This window comes from Oryctolagus cuniculus, chromosome 17, assembly GCF_964237555.1.
Source record: "Oryctolagus cuniculus chromosome 17, mOryCun1.1, whole genome shotgun sequence".
Classification (NCBI taxonomy): domain Eukaryota; kingdom Metazoa; phylum Chordata; class Mammalia; order Lagomorpha; family Leporidae; genus Oryctolagus; species Oryctolagus cuniculus.
Window position 1 is genome coordinate 56,955,092 of NC_091448.1, and position 16,382 is coordinate 56,971,473.

The 16,382-nt window shown below is 46.7% G+C and overlaps 1 protein-coding gene across 7 annotated transcripts in view; it reads left to right on the forward strand.

Moving 5' to 3' along the window:
* Positions 1-16,382, forward strand: part of ARHGAP44 (Rho GTPase activating protein 44) — a 189,083-nt gene that overhangs the window by 91,907 nt on the left and 80,794 nt on the right. For all 7 annotated transcript variants that reach the window (XM_008270707.4, XM_051825172.2, XM_051825173.2 and 4 more), the window contains exons 2-5: positions 809-848; positions 2,076-2,180; positions 8,827-8,903; positions 13,490-13,601. In XM_008270707.4, coding sequence (XP_008268929.1) covers positions 809-848; positions 2,076-2,180; positions 8,827-8,903; positions 13,490-13,601 — 334 coding nt within the window. The remainder of the gene's footprint in view (positions 1-808; positions 849-2,075; positions 2,181-8,826; positions 8,904-13,489; positions 13,602-16,382) is intronic.

A 16,382-nucleotide genomic window follows, 5' to 3' on the forward strand; every position in this document is an offset into this window, starting at 1 on the left:
GGGTGGGAAAACTTACTCAATAATGTTACTTAATATATATGTCTGGGAACAAAAGAAGCATTCATTGTGTGTCTGATCCAGGTTCCAGTCTGTAGCAGAAAACCCTCAGAGTTGGGGAATGTCCGACCCGTGGAGCATATTAGGCCATGAATTCATTTGGTCCGACCCTGCCAAGGCAACCACAGGTGGCTGGATTGAAATTCAATAAATCTATAGCAGGCTAATTTTTAAAAAATATTTATTTATTTATTTATTTATTTATTTGAAAGGTGGATTTACAGAGAGGCAGAGAGAGAGAGAGGTCTTCCATCTGCTGGTTTACTCACCAAATGGCTGCAATGGCCGGAGCTGTGCCAATCCAAAGCCAGGAGCCAAGGAGCCTCCTCCGGGTCTCCCACATGGGTACAGGGGCCCAAAGACTTGGGCCATCTTCTACTGCTTTTCCAGGCCATAGCAGAGAGCTGTATGGAAATGGAGCAGCCAGGACTCAAACTGGTGCCCATAGGGGATGCTGGCACTGCAGATGGCAGCTTTACCTGCTACGGCAATGCTGGCCTCTGGCTAATTTTTAAATTGATCATTTTGTATGGTGCACAGATTTCATTATAAATATCCAAATGGCCCTTGGCAGAAGAAAGGTTCCCCAGCCCTGCACATTCCAGAGCATCTTGTTTGCAGGTGCCCTGGTCATTTAAGCTCCCACATAAACCTGCTTCCCTAGTGCTGCAGTGAGCGGAGAGAGTGGGGAGTAGCTGGGAGACTGTGTCCTCAGTTTTCTTACTGGTGCGTTTTTCAATTTTATTTTTAGGGCAGAAAAGACTGAAGTTCTGAGCGAAGATCTCCTTCAGGTAAGATTGACCTGGTCAGCAAGGATGTTTCCCCTTTTCAAACGAAACCATCTCTGATGCCAAGCTGTTCCACCTGCTCCTCATGCAAACTCTTCAGAGATCCAACTTACCGTCTTTTCCCACCTTGCATTTTGAACGCAGTCAGCCCTCTGTATGTATGGATCCGTGTTTATGGATTCGGCCAACTTCAGATGAAAGGTAGTACAGCATCTGAAGTGAACTTGTACAGACTTTTTTTCCCCTGTCATTAGTACTAAAACAGTATAGTCTAACAACTATTTACAGAGGGTTGACATTGCATTAGGTCTTATAAGTCATCTAGCAGTGATGTAAAGTATGTAGAAAAATGTGTGTAAATTATGTGTAAATATTATGGCTTTTTAAAAGATTTGCTTATTGGGGGCCAGTGCTGTGGTGTAGTAGGCTGAGTCTCCGCCTGCGGCACCAGCATCCCATATGGACCAGTTAGTGTCCCAGCTGCTCCACTTCTGTCCAGCTCCCTGCTAATGCGTCTGGGAAAGCAGCAGAGGATGGCCCAAGTGCTTGGGCCCCTGCACCCCTGTGAGAGATCTAGATGAAGCTCCTGGCCATTTGGGTAGTGAACCAATGGATGAAGACCTTTCTGTCTCTCCCTCTCTGTAACTCTGCCTCTCAAATAAATAAACTATTTATTTATTTATTTAATAGAGAGAGAAAGAGAGAGACATATATCTTCCATCTACTAGTTCACTTTCCAAATGCCTGCAACAGTCAGGGCTGGTCCAGGCGAAAGCCAGGAGCCCGGAACTCCATCCAGATCTCCCCATGGGTAGAAGGAGCCCATGGACTTGGGCCATCTTTCAGTGCTTTCCCAGGAGCATTAGTAGGGGGCTGGGTTGGAAGTGGAGTAACTGGGATTCAAACCAGCACCTATATGGGATGCTGGTGTCACAGGCAGTGTCTTAACCCTCTGCTCCATGGGAACTGAGCATCCAAGGATGTTAGTACCTGCGGGAGTCCTCAACCAGTCCTCTGTGACACTGAGGGACAGTGGTACTGGTTTAGGTGAGGTTTTCAGGAGAGATTTCAAGTCATTTTATTAAAAGCTTCTCAGGTGAGTCCCAGAGCCAGCGATCGCCCTCCCTGCAGTGTCGCCCTCGGAAGTCTTTGTTTCTGCAGAGGGCTGGGTCATGTTGTCTGGATGACTTTGCCCTCACGCAGTGGCACCACCCACTCCTCTGTCTGCAGGTGGAGAAGCGCCTGGAGCTGGTGAAGCAGGTGTCACACAGCACGCACAAGAAGCTCACCGCGTGTCTGCAGGGCCAGCAGGGGGCAGAGGCCGACAAGCGCTCCGTAAGTGCCCACCACCCTGTGCTGCTGCACACTGCCCACTGGGACCATTTAGGTATTCGTGAAGCCACCAAGCAGCCCGTGCTGGGTGTCTGAGATCACAGCCTTCCTGCTTTTCTTACTCGTTAGTCCCAGCTGCAGCAATCCTCCCTACCCCAGGCAGGAAAGGACCTTGTCCTTGACCTCCCCAGAGTGGGCAGCCAGGAGGATAGCAGGGCCTTGCTTGGGCTGTCACCTGCAGGAAGCTTCATCCCTGATGCACACATTCCCTGGTTTGGTCTATTCACCAGGTCCATTTGCCTCAATGGTATCTTAAGAGCCCATGGTGGGGAAAAGGGATTTTGTGGCTGTCGTGGTTACAAGCGCCCTATAAAGGCCCTTGGACATTGTCTTCACCATAAGAAGACAATGAGGAGAGCCTGTTCTCCAAAGCTGTAATGTCTTTGTATTTAACACACACCAGTAATCACAGGCATTGTCTCATTGTGATTCCACTTAACAGCCCTGGAGTAAACAGGCTGGGAAACCGTATTTCCCTCCTGACCCTTACTCCCCACCTCTACCAAAGATTAAAAAGATCTTCCTGGGTGTTCACTTAGCTTTATTGTAAAGAATATACAGCTTAAGGACTTTTTTTCTTTCCCCTTCCTTGAATTGAAAATCTGCATGTTTGCTCTGGGTTGGATGGATTTCAATATGTGTTCCGATGGTCTCCCTGACCCTCCTCTCTGTCTACCTCTGTAGACTGCATGTAGTGCACCCCAGCACTCCCTCTCACCTGCTGCTGCAGTGCAGACACTTAACCTGCATGCTCTGTCCCTGTTCCTGATTTTCTTCCTAACACCAGCTTCTTTCTAAATACAGGTTGACTGTCCGTTATCCAAAATGTGTGGAGTCAAAAGTGTTCCAGATTTTAGAACATTTGCAGGCCGGCGCCGTGGGTCACTAGGCTAATCCTCCGCCTTGCGGTGCCGGCACACTGGGTTCTAGTCCCGGTCGGGGCGCCGGATTCTGTCCCGGTTGCCCCTCTTCCAGGCCAGCTCTCTGCTGTGGCCTGGGAGTGCAGTGGAAGATGGCCCAAGTGCTTGGCCATGCACCCACATAGGAAACCAGGAGAAGCACCTGGCTCCTGCCTTCGGATCAGCATGGTGCGCCAGCCGTAGCGCGCCAGTTGCGGCGGCCATTGGAGGGTGAACCAACGGCAAAGGAAAACCTTTGTCTCTGTCTCTCTCTCTCTCTCACTGTCCACTCTGCCTGTTAAAAAAAAAAACAAACAAACAAACAAAAAAAAAAACATTTGCACTTACACAGTGGGATGTCTTGGTGACAAGACCCACACCTAAACACGAAATTCATTTATGTTTAAATCACGCCTTATACACATAGTTTGAATATAATTTTATACCATGTTGTTTGTCTGCCTACATTGTTTTTGGGTAAAGTTTTGGCTTGCATTTTGTCTGCAACCCATTGAGTGAGGTCAGGTGTGGAATTTTCCATTTAGGACTTCACGTTAGGGATCAAAAAGTTTCAGATTTTGGAGAATTTTGGGTTTTCAGATTAGGGATGATTGATGCTCAACTTGTGTTTAACATGGAAGTCAAATGATATCACTCTCTCATCTAAATCCCACCATGAAGTCCCATTGTAGAGGAAGATCCAGACTCCTTTCCTGGGCCCTTGGGCCCTAGTGATGTGTCTTCTGCCTGCATCCCTGAGCTCAGCTCTTACTGTGGTCCCCATCAGTCATCCCTCTGCAGCCCTGCTGATGTGTGCTGAACAAGGCCAACTGTCTCCCTCCTGGAGCCTCTGCACCTGCTCCAGCCACCATATGGAAAGCTCACTCAGCATTTCAGGCCAGCGACTGGCTTCTCAGTTCAGGTGTCACCTCAGGCTTTCTCAGCCACTTAATATTTTTGATTTCTCATCCTCAATTTATCACTGTTTTATTTCTTCTTAGCACACACTCTCATTTGACATCACTGTTCATTCACTTCTATCACTGATATATGAGCTCCCAGGAGTGGGAACTTCATCTCTCCATCAGCTGCTTTCTCAGTGCCCCAAGTACAGCCAGACACGTGATAGGCAAGGATAAAAATAGATCTATGCAGTGAACGGATGGTTCATGAGTATTTGAGACACGAAACCTGCCTAACACACTTGCATGCCAATTTGAATCTCTGCTGTTCTATAACCAGCCATTTAGCATGATGATTCTGAGGTGAAACTCTGGATTCTGACTACCCAAGGGTGAAGCCCAGCTCCGTGCCTTCCAAATTTTGCCTGACCTTGGGCAGTGGTTAATTACTTCACAAGCTTTAATTTCTTCATTTGGAAAATGGTAGTAACAATAACAATAACAGTTCCCCACCCAGCAGAGTTGTCAGAGTTCATAGCAGTAATGCATGGGAATGTCCCAGGCTTAACTCCGGTAAACATTAATGAGATGTAATGTAACCTGCTGCTTCCGGGTTGTCCTGCTGCCAAGCTGAAGCAGGAGTCCTGAGCCACAAGCATGAGCTGTACCTTTTGGAGTGTCAATCACAGAAGAGCTGATTGCCTAGGCTTGGAACCAGAGCACAATAGAGAGCAGTTCTCAGAGCTAAAGGATCTGAGAGCAGGGGTGTGTGTGTGTGTGTGTATGTTTGTGTGTGTTTGAAGGAACAGATATTGGTATGAGACTTTTGTCTCTGAGTCTTCCTATAAGTCATGTTGCTTATACCCAGTGTCTTTCTGGAGAGCACAGCCATCTTAGATGTGTTGCCTCAACTGCATCCAAACTCCAACTTTCTGGCTTGCCTTCTCTGAATTCATAAGATTCTGTCTGAACTCTATAGCCAGGAAACAGCTTGTTTTAACAGCTTCTCTTTGATCCTGAAAAATCACCAGCCGTCATGGGCACTAAGATTCACTAAGCATCATCACTAGCTGTCTGATCCTTGGCAGCAGATAGAAGGAAATTTCAGCAGCTTTTCTAGACCTTGGGACAGTTTAATCTTTGATGTCCATGCACTTGGAGAGGGGATGAGCAAAGTGTGGGGAGGAACAAATGGTCCCTTAGTGATAGACAAACACATCATGGACATGAGCGATATCTGTACATTGCACTGTCTGAGACTGCTACACTCCTGGCGTGTAGGGAGCCCTCAGTTTCCCCTTCACAAACAGGAGCAGTTTGCAGTGTGTTTTGAGTTCTAGTCCCTTCACATCTTCTTCTCCACTGATGCTGGTGTCTTGCCCATACTCCCCTTTGTCATGAAGCTTTCCCACCTTCATCCATTTCTTCCTCTTGTCATTTGATGGCTTCCTTCTCATTTCTAGATTCTTTTTAAAAAATATTTATTTACATATTTGAAAAGCAGAGCAATAGACAGATCGATCTACCATTTTTTGGTTTACTCTCTAAAAGACTGCAGCAGCCAGGGGTGGGCCAGGCTAATGTCAGGAGCAAGGAACTCCGTCCTGTTCTCTTACATGGGTAGCAGGATTCCAAGCGCTTGAGCCATCTTCTGTTGCCTTCCCAGGTACATTAGCAGGAGGCTGGATCAGAAGCCGAGCAGCTGGGACTCAAAGTGGCATTCCAGTATGGGATGCCAGCATCTCAATGAGCACTTTAACTGGCTGTGCACAACGTCGGCTCCTCTCATTTCTAGATTCTTAAAGCAGCTGCACAAATAAAACCTCATCATTAGTCTCCACTGCATTTTATCCATTTATCCCTCTCCCCTCAAAGCACTTAAATTCACCTTACCATCTCCTATGGTGACAGTTACATCATCAATAGAGAACTTGGGTGAATATACTCATTCAGTGGTCTATGTGGCCATTAAATCATAAAGAAGATGGGGCAGCTCTGTAGGTAATGATAAGAAATGATTTAATGATGTCTGTACTGAAAGGGAAAGCAAGGCACAGAGTGGTGTACATGGTTTGCTAACCTGGGTGGGGGCAGATGAAAGAGAGAGAGAGAGAGAGATTGTCTATCCACTGATTTGCTCCCCTGTTGGCCTGCAACAGCCAGAGCTGATGGATCAGGCCTCAAAGCCAGGATCCTAGAACTCAGACGGAATCTCCCACATGGAGCGACAGCAGCCTAAGTACTTGAGTCATCACCTCTGCCTTGTAGGGTGTGAGCGAGCAGGAAGCTCACATTAGGAGTAAATGGGACTCCAACCCAGACACTCTGATAAGGAATTTGGGTATCCCAGATGGTAATTACTGTACCAAACGCCTGTCCCCTTTGTCATATTTTGAACAAGGATTTAGAAAAGCTGAAGTCTTGCCTTAAAGGCAGATTACGAGACTGTGCATGGCCTTGGGAAACCGAAATCGTCTGTTGATGTGAGCTGACTGGTACCATGATTGTACTGCCCTGTGTTCAGAGGAGAGCTCCGATACTGATTGGTGATTGGGGTGGTTTAGGAACTTGGAAATTAAACCAGGTTGCCCAGCTTTGGCAGTGGAGACATTCTGAGCCTGTGCCTTGTAAGATGGTTAGCAGCATCTGCGGCCTCTACCTACTCCATGACAGGGGGACCCTCCCATAATGACTCCACAATGGTTCTAGGCATTGCCAGATGCCCCCAGTCATCACCCCTGGCTGAGAGCCAGTACCTTAAGCCCTGTCCTCTCTGTGAGGGAACAACTTGAGTATTGTGCCTGCTTCTGTGGAAACCCATACTTGGTTGACCGTACCCAAACACAGCACTCTGTGACCAGATCCAGGAAGGGGGTCCCCACACCAAGCCATTCTCCAACTCTCTGAACATCAGCTGGGTATCCTACGGCATAATCCAGTTCTGATGCTATCATCTGGAGTTGGCCTAGGGCCCCACAAATTAAGGGATCAGTCCCACAAGATTGCCCTTGACTTCAGATACCAACCGTAAAGCCTGGCCTCTGCAACTTCTGCCCAACCAGCCATAAATCAGGGGTTCCCACGGCCTTCTTCTTGGGTCCAGTGACCTGCTAGGATGGCTCATAGAACATGTCACCTATGCTTCTCAGTTTTTTGTAAGGCCTATTATACAAGAGACAGAGGGACAGCCAGATGAAGAGGTGCACACAAAGGAGAGGCTGATGTGTGCTGTCTTTCCCACGAGAAGGAAGTTCCTGAGAGCAGTGCCTGGTTTGGTTCCTCACTGGTGTGATGCCAGCTCCCGGTTGGAAAGCCTGCTCTTCATAAACAACTAGATTAGTAAATGAATCACAGTGAAGACTCTCTGAGCTCTAGCCTGGGTCACGTTCCCACTTGAATGTCTTTGTAGCCATGTAGACTAGAAGTCCTGGCGGATGGGTTGGCAGTTCTGGCCCTGTTTGGGTCTGCTGTTGGCCTGTGTGTGCTGGTTGCTGTCAGCTCAGGAGGGAGTCGTGCTGTGTTCCTGGAGCAGCTTGCTGCTCCTTCCCCATACATGAAACTTACTGCTGTAAAGTGTGTGATGGTTTTACCATTGAGTTCATTCACAGTATTGTGCAGCTGTCACAGGTATCTAATTCCAGAATGTTTTCATCACCCCAAAAGGAAACCCTTTACCTGTTAAGGAGTCCCACCTCTCCCCCCCCCAACCCCGTAGCTCCAGGAAGCCACAAATTTATTTTCTGTCTCTATGGGTTTGCTTATTCTGGTGTTTCCTATGAATAGAATCACATACTACATGGACTTTTGTGCCTGTCTTATTGTTTTCACTGAGCATGATGTCTTCTGGGTTCATCTGTGCTGTAGCTTGTGTCAGGATTTCGTTCCTTTTTTATGGCTGACTAGCATTCCCCATTTTGTTTATCCTTTCATCCACCGATGGAGGTTTGGTTGTTTTCCCATTTTCTCTACTGTAAGTGGTGCTGCTATTCATATTTATGGGCTCGTTCCTATTTAAATATCTATTTGCAGTTATTTTGTTATCTATCAGAGAGTGGCATTGCTGTGCCGTATGGTAGCCCTGTTGAGTTGCTGAGATATTGTTAAACTTTTCTGAGGTGTCTTGCCATTTTACATTGTCACTAGCAGTGTGTGAGGTTTCTCTTCTCTACATACTCACCAGTATTTTTTCTTTTTTTTTGAAATTATGGTTATCATAGCCATCCCAGTTGTATGTGAAGTAGTCTGTCATTGTGGCCTTGATTTGCATTTCCTTAATGACTAACAAAGATAAGCCTCTTTTCAAGTGTTTTCTGACCATTTGTACATCTTCTTGGGACTGTGGCTTTATTTGGATGCTTCCTTTGCATGTGTTAATTTCTTAACAACGTTCTCTTTTTTCTTCACCTTAAGCCACCTCATTTAGAACATGACTGATACACTCTTTGAGAGAGATGGATTTAAAAAAAAATCAATGCATTTCTCAAATCTTTGCTAACATCCTTTTGGAATTTTCTTTTTTTTCCTCTTCTTGGTGACCTATTTTATTTTAAAACACAGCCTGAAAACCTCAGGCTTATTTTCCAAGGTGGCAAATTTAATTGAGTTTTAATTTTCTGACTTTTGTTGACATCTGTAAAACTGGATTTTTAGATTTGAACATATTTTTTAAGTCCGCTTACTTCTCAGCCAACAGGCTATCTGGGCAAGTGTTAGACTTATTTTGCTGATGTAGAGGAAGTGGGTGACCATGGAAAGTAGTTTTGCTGACACTGCCTATTTCCTTTGCAGAAAAAGTTGCCTTTGACAACACTGGCTCAGTGTTTGATGGAGGGGTCAGCCATCCTGGGAGATGACACGCTTCTTGGGTAAGGTGATACCACGTGTGGGTTTGTGCCAAATATGGGTAGGACCTCATCCACAAAAAGGGGACTAGAATTCCAGATGGAAGCACCAAGCCTACCTGAACTCCGACAGGGGACTGGGTTTGCCTGGGGAAGAAGGAAACACCACCAGTGAGAAATCAAAAGCCCTGCCCTGCACGTGTTTTATGTGGGCAGTCAGGCAAGTCCCTTCGGAGAAATTAACATGGAACCAGTGAAGGACACTTGAAGTCCCTGCAGTCGTAGCAGAAGCCTGAGGTGAAAGCTCTCGATGTCAGAGCTCCGGGGAATCCCAGAGAGACAAGCCATGCTGATTGTGAGCTCACAGGGAAGTGAACTAGAAAAAGAATCGCCGGAAGACAGTGTCCACACGTTGTTCTAAAATTATTCGAAAAATCAGAACCCTAAGAACTAAAAATATTAGCAAAATATGAAGAAATACATTGTTGTTTAAAATGAAATGTAAGGATTAGCTCTCAAGGTGCTGACGTGTTGCACCGCAGGTTGAGACGCTGCCTGTAGTGCTGGCATCCCATATGAGCACTGGTTTGAGTCCCAGCTGCTCCGTTTCTAATCCAGCTCCCTGCTGATGCTCCTGGGAAAGCAGCAGAGGGTGCTCCAAGTGCTTGGGCCCCTGCACCCAAGTAGGGGACCTGGAGGAAGTTCCTGGGCCCTGGCTCTGGTCTGCCCCAGCCCTGCTGTGGGGGTCACCTGGGGAAAGTAGATGGAAGATTCCTCCCCCCCACATTCTCTCTTTCTTTGTAATTCTGCCTTTCAAATCTTTTTTTTTTATTAACTTCAAAATAATTCCTCAACAACAACAACAATCAGACTATGAAAAAGAATGAATAGAACTGAAGAAAAACGAGGCTGAACTTTACAAAATTATACAATTTTAAGGCATATTTGAAATAAACTGGAGAGGGTTCATGAACTTGAAATCAAATCTGAAGCTGCCACCTATAATGAAGCAGATGTGATGAGCACATCAGCGTTGTTACGTTGGGAGACAGGTGACAGAATATCTAGGTGCCACGTGTTGTCCAGTACCTGTTCCTGAAGGAGACAGTAGGGAGAATGGTGACTTTGTGGTTGAACTTTTCTTTTACACATTTGAAGAAAAACGTAAGTCTGTAGTCTTAAGGCACACAAAAAGAATGTGTCCCTGAGCATATTGTAGTAAACCTACAAATGATTAACAAAAAAGAGATAAGTTTAAAATGAGCAAGAAGAAAAGATAAATACTTAAAAGATCAATTCAGCTTATAACAAACTGCCAGCCAAAATAAATGCCAAAGAGGGGGCAAGTGTTTGGTAAAGTGGTTCAGGCACATGGTGTCTGGGCTGAAGTCCTGCCTCCCCACCGTTTCCTGCACCCTGGGAGGAAGCAGGTGCTGACCTGGGTACATGGGTCCCTGCTGGTATGGGATAATGATATTGGTTCTTGTCTCACATCAAAAAAGAATTTCCGTGTGGACAGGGACAGTGAGCAATGTGAGATTTATTGAAGTGAGAAACCTCCTGGTGCAGCTGTCAGGAGGGGCTCTCCAAGGGAGGAGTTGCCAGGGAAGCCTGTGGGTACTGGCTCTTTTATGCACAAAGTGACTGTCTCTGATTGGCCCTAGATTTATCCAGTGCGGGACAGGGAGAATAACAGCTAACAACCAATCAGAGGTCTAGAATAACAACCATTAGGAGGAAGAGGAAAACACATCAGAACTGGTAATCCTGTCTAGCTTGTTATGATAAAACAGTGTTGCTGAAGACAGTCTCTGGGAAGGAACAAATGCTTTGTGCACTCTTAAAGGGACTCTGTCCCTTTCCTCATTCCAACAGGGACCTGGCCTAACAGCCTGTTAACCCATCTAACTCTTCAGACTGCGACACACATGGGAGACCTAAATTGAGTTCCTCATTCCTGAGTTCAGCCTGGCCCAGCCCTAGCTGTTATGGGCATTTGCAGAGTGAACCAGCAGATGGAAGATCTCTATCTGTCTCCTATTTCTATGACTTTCAAATAAAAAGAAAGATAAATTCAAAAGAAATTCCAAGAGATAATGGAGAGATATCTTCAAGTATTGAGTGTGAAAATAAGAAACTCAGGATTCTGTGATAAACTAGATTCATAATTTAAGAACAAGGGAAAAATTAAGATATTTTTCAGGTAGAGATTTAGGAAAGTTACTACTTAAATATTATCACCAAAAGAACTAGTAAAAGCTATGTGGAATAGATTATGTCCAGAAGAAAACTGTGAAGTTAGTGAATTTGTTGTAGGGAAGGAAAAAAATTCTTGTTTCCTGTAACCAAGTTACGTTCTTTGGCTAGGGCCCAGCAAATTAGACTGACAAGACTCATTAGGAGAAAAGGATGTACATTCTGTTAATCCATAATCTGTGTAGCTCAGCAAACACATGGGAGAACTCGGTGATGAGTAACTCAAAGGGGTGGGTAGAGTGTGGGTTTATACAGCATCTTAAAAAAGAACAGTGATTTTTGGAGTAGTGACAAGACAACAGAGAAGGAGTTTTGAGCGTCAGGTTGTGGGAAGGTAAACACAAGAAGGAACAAAGGGAGGGTGGAGGCTTTTTGGTGTAGTTTGTTACACGGGTTCCCCTTGCTCCATCTGGGGCCGTAAGGGTCTAAAGTCTTCTAGTGATTAACTTCTTTCCTTTCTGGTAGAGTGGGGTGGACATGGGAGGGAGTGAGGAGTGGGAGGTGGAGGAGGTGGGGAACTCCCTTGAAAATATATGTCCTGCTTTTAGGTACATATTGGGGAGGCAGAGAGTTGGGTTGGCTGGTTTGTTTTTGTATTTGCTTCTTCTCAAATTTCCTTATGCCAAAGTGGCATATTTGAACCTGGTGCTACCCTTCATGATAGAGAAATATAAATAACCATTGAATTAAAAAAAAATAGCAATATGATCATGGTGAATTTGTAGAGGGAGTTAAAGTGAAATTAAAGTAGTAGACTGTAATAACACAAAGTACTTTTTTTTTTTTTAAGAAAAAAAGATTTATTTATTTATTTATTTGAAAGGCAGAGATAGAAGGAGAGAGAAAGAGAGGGAGAGAGAGGGAGAAAGAGAAAGAGAGCTCGATCTTCCATCTGCTGGTTCACTCCCCAAGTGGCCGCAATAGCCTGAGCTGGGCTGATCTGAAGCCAGGAGCCAGGAGCTTCTTTCAGGTCTCCCATGCTGGTGCAGAGGCCCAAGCATTTGGGCTGTCCTCTGCTGTTTCCCAAGTGAATTAGCAGGGAGCTGGATTGAAAGTGGAGCAGCCAGGACTCAAGCTGGCTCCCATATGGGATGCCAACACTGCAGGCAGAGGCTTAACCTTCTATGCTACAGCACCGGCCCCACAAAGCACTATTTTAAACTGCTGTATTGCTTGTCTGGAAGATAAAAATAGTATATTTGAATTTAAAGTCAAGTGTACATGTTAGAAAAGTACTTAGTGAGAAGAATAGAAATAGAATGTATACCTTGCAAACTAGAAGAACAAAATACACAAAAGAAAAACAGAATTAAAAAAAATAGAAGGGGACAAAAGAGCAAAAGCATTAGCTAAGGAAAAGCATAATAAATAGAAAACAAAAAAACAAAGGAGATAGAAATAGTTCACGTTTATCAGCAGTCAAAAGGGATGTAAATGGAATAAATGCAGTCATTCTCAATGAATAAACATGAACCCTGTTGTGCAGTATTTCTAAGAGACATGCCAAACATATAATGACACAGCAAGGCTGGAAGTGAAGACAGGAGACTGAACACACATCTGAGTTTGTTCCCTTTCGAAATCCACTAAATTACAGTAATGGGTCCCCCTCCCCCTTAAAAGCTAGAGATTCACGATCGCAGGAAAAACAGGGGAGAAATGGCGCTGGCAACATGATCCTGTGAGGTGTGAAATCGGAAGCGCTAGGGGACTGACGTCGCAGTCCCTGACAGCTGAGCCCACGCCAGAAGTCAGCTGCGCAGAGATCAGCGTAGTGTGCTCCCTGAACGCTGGCAGTGCTCAGCCGTCGCTGTGCCTGGCAGCCCGGGGAGAGCGGGTCTTCGGGGGTGGAGTGGGCGATGAAAGCAATGAACGTGGATTGAAAGCTCAGCAAAGACAGCTGGGATCACGGCAACCCTGCTGTTATCTACACCTCTGGGGGATGTTGGTTCCTTCTGCTTTCTTCTGAGTTTTATTCTCTAGAAGGCAGGAAACAGACTCTGGAAGGGGGACTTGGGGCCCAGCGGGGTAAGCCCTCTCATCCCTCCTGCCTTACTCAGCGTGGCTCCCAGGGTTCGACCCGCTGGCACAAAAGGAAGGTTTTAAAGATCCGAGGACATCAGAGGGCAGCAGTTTTCTGAGGCCCGAAGGACATTTGTTTCTATGTGGAAAGAGCCCATTGAGCTCCTGATGGTTTCAGAAGTGAGAGCAGGTGGGGCAGCTCAGTCAGTGGGGCCAGGGCCCACCTTCTTTACCCTCACGCGGCAGGGTTTGCTGAGCGAGAGGTGATGGAACGCTGAGCGAATCGTCGTCTCTGAGAGTGTGCAGTGTGTTTCTTCCCCCTTGGGTTACAGGAAGATGCTGAAGCTCTGCGGAGAGACGGAGGACAAGCTGGCGCAGGAGCTGATCCACTTTGAGTTGCAAGTAGAGAGAGATGTGATCGAGCCCCTGTTTCTGTTGGCAGAGGTAAGAAGCGAGAATGAGGCCAGGACTCTGTGACTATGGAAGCCTGGAAGAGCAATGCCCCTGTCAATCTTTTTCCACCCCCTTAGTAATTGTTTCCATTAAGTACTCCCCTCATGCTTCCTGGTACTGGTTTAACTTTAAAATATATATATATGTGTGTGTGTGTGTGTGTGTGTGTGTGTGTGTTTGTGTGTGTTTATTTATCTGGAAGGCAGAGCAACACGGAGGGAGAGACAGAGAGACAGATCTTCCATTTGCTGGTCACTCCCTAAAAGGCTGCAACAGCCAGGGCTGGAGCCTGGAGCTCCATCCATGTCTCCCCTGTGAGTGGCAGGGACCAAAGTACTTGAGCCGGCATCTGCTGCATTCCCGAACACATCAGTGGGAAGTTGGATCAGAAACAGAGCAGCCAGCACTTGCATTGGCTCTCCGGTAAGACACGCCGACATTGCAAGCCATGGCTTGACCTGCTGCGCCACAACAGCACCTCCCCGACCCCCCCCCCCCGCATTGATTCCCATCAGGGATTATTCCTGCCCTGCCACATAGTCAAGATACCCAAATACGGCAGTCCGTTCGCTCTTCTTGGTTGTCATTCCACCGAGTAAGATAGAAAGCAGACAGCATCACCTTCTTCCCCATCTAGTGTCTTCTGCCATTGCCCCTGCCTTCCTCCAACCATCTCAAGTCTGCAGTGAAATGAAGAGCAGCCCCTCCTCCCAGGGAGCCTGGGGACCCATGCCCATGAGGGTCTGATGTCTTTTCCAGCTGGTGTTTGTACAAGTCCCTTCTCCTCAGGCCTCAGTGGACACTAAATTAAACTGTTTTATTAAGAAGCAATCTTAATATCTATATGACAGTTTTGCTGGCTTCCACCTAGTGAGATTTCATTAAGGTCGACAGGAAGTGATGGGGCAGGGGACTTTATTTGCCTTGGACCCTCATCCGCTCTCTGTTGCCTTTAATTTGACTATATAAGAGCTAAGCAGCACCGTCACCTGGAACTCCCTGCAATGGAGGAAATAGCCTCCATCTTCACAGTTTGCTGGCCACTGGTCTTATGTGGCTCTTGAGCATTTAAAATATGGGTAGTGAGATTCCGGAACTGAGTTTTTAATTTAACTTTGGTGTATTTAAATTTAGACTTGCATAGACTCATGTGGGTAGAGGCTGCCCTGCTGAGCAGTGGTGCCCTAGCCTGTGTCTGGCTTCTCAGCAACTCTCTGCACCGCCTGGAGCCCTTTTCGGGGCAAATGGGTGGGTCAAGCATTGCTGACGAGGCTAAAAGGCTTCCAGGAGAAAACCATGGGTGCGGTGCTGTGACACAGGCTGGCTCCAGACTTCTTGGGCTCCTTCCTGTAGCAGGAGATCCCTAGCCAGGGGCACTCCAGGACAAGTCCCTGCTCTTCCTAAGGAGCTCCCAGACTCTGGCCAAAGCCTGACACTAAGCCAGGAGCAAGGCCAGCCTGCCCACTGAGACTCCTTGAGAGGGCAACTCCCACAGATAAGCCAAGTGACTCCCAGCTTTGCCTGGGGGCCCCGAGGTGACTTTGCCAGGGCCTGCGACAGTGCCCCCTCCTGCTGGAAGCTGTGACCCTCAGTCCGCCTCTCACCCCTGCTCGGCAGAGTGCGTGGAAAGTACTTCACAGGGCGTGGAGTCTTCCTCACATCCAAAGCGCAGCCCGGGATGATTGTCATTCAATTTACGACCAATTCTCCTTTTTAATTCTCCCGTCCTGCCCTAATTTCTCTGGGCCTGCGACCAAAATCCTGCCCTGGAATTCACTGAAGTCATTTTTAGAAAGAAAAATATAAAAAGAGCATCCGCGTACAATCAACATGGAAGAGCTTCTGGCTGAGAAAAGACAGCGTGGCAACGTTGATTCATTGTTTACTCTGGAGACATCCGACTGTCTTTCCATAAATACAAAGTCTGCATCCTAGCGGCACTCCTTGTAGCTTCTCAGGTCTCCCGAGGCCGCTGCTCCTCCTGCGGCCACTGTCTGATCTGAAGTAGGTCTGCGGGTCAGACTTGACTGCATGGCTCACTTCATTTCTTCCCGTGTGTGAGCCTTGTGGAAGCGGAGAGAGATGAGGTTGAGCCCCTGGTTGTTGTTGTTGTTTTTTTTTTTTTTTTTTTTTTTTTTTTTTGCTGGCTGAGGTAAGGGCAGGAGAAGGGGCAGGCCCAGGTGAGCAGGGCAGCCCAGGACCTCTGAGAAGGTCTGGGTTGATGAAGGGCCTGGCAGGTGTCCAGCGAAGAGCGAGAAAGCAGAGTGCCGCTCAGGAAAAGGAGTCAGGATTTCATCTGCAGTTGCCCAGAGAGTACAAAGTTTTGTCTATGCAAGAAGACTAAGTTCTGGGGGCCCAATAAACAGTATGGTGTGACTGTTGTTAACATGTTATATTATGTATTTGATATCTGAGGGGCCAGCATTGTGGTGCAGCGGGTTCAGCTGCTGCCTGCAATGCCAGTATCTCATATCGGAGCATTGGTGCAAGTCCCAGCTTCTCTACGTACGATCTGGCTCCTTGCTAATGTGACTGGGAAAGCAGCAAAAGGTGGCCCAAGCATTGGGCTGCTGCCACCCATGTGGGAGACCAGAATGGAGTTCCTGGCTCCTGGCTTTAGTCAGTCTAGCCCAGCCCCAGCCATTGTGACCATCTGGGGAATGAACCAGCAGATGGAAGATCTCTTCTCCATACCCCCTCCCCTTTTCTTTCTGTCACACTGCTTTTCAAACAGATAAATAAATCTTCAAAAAAAAAAAAAAAATGGGGCCA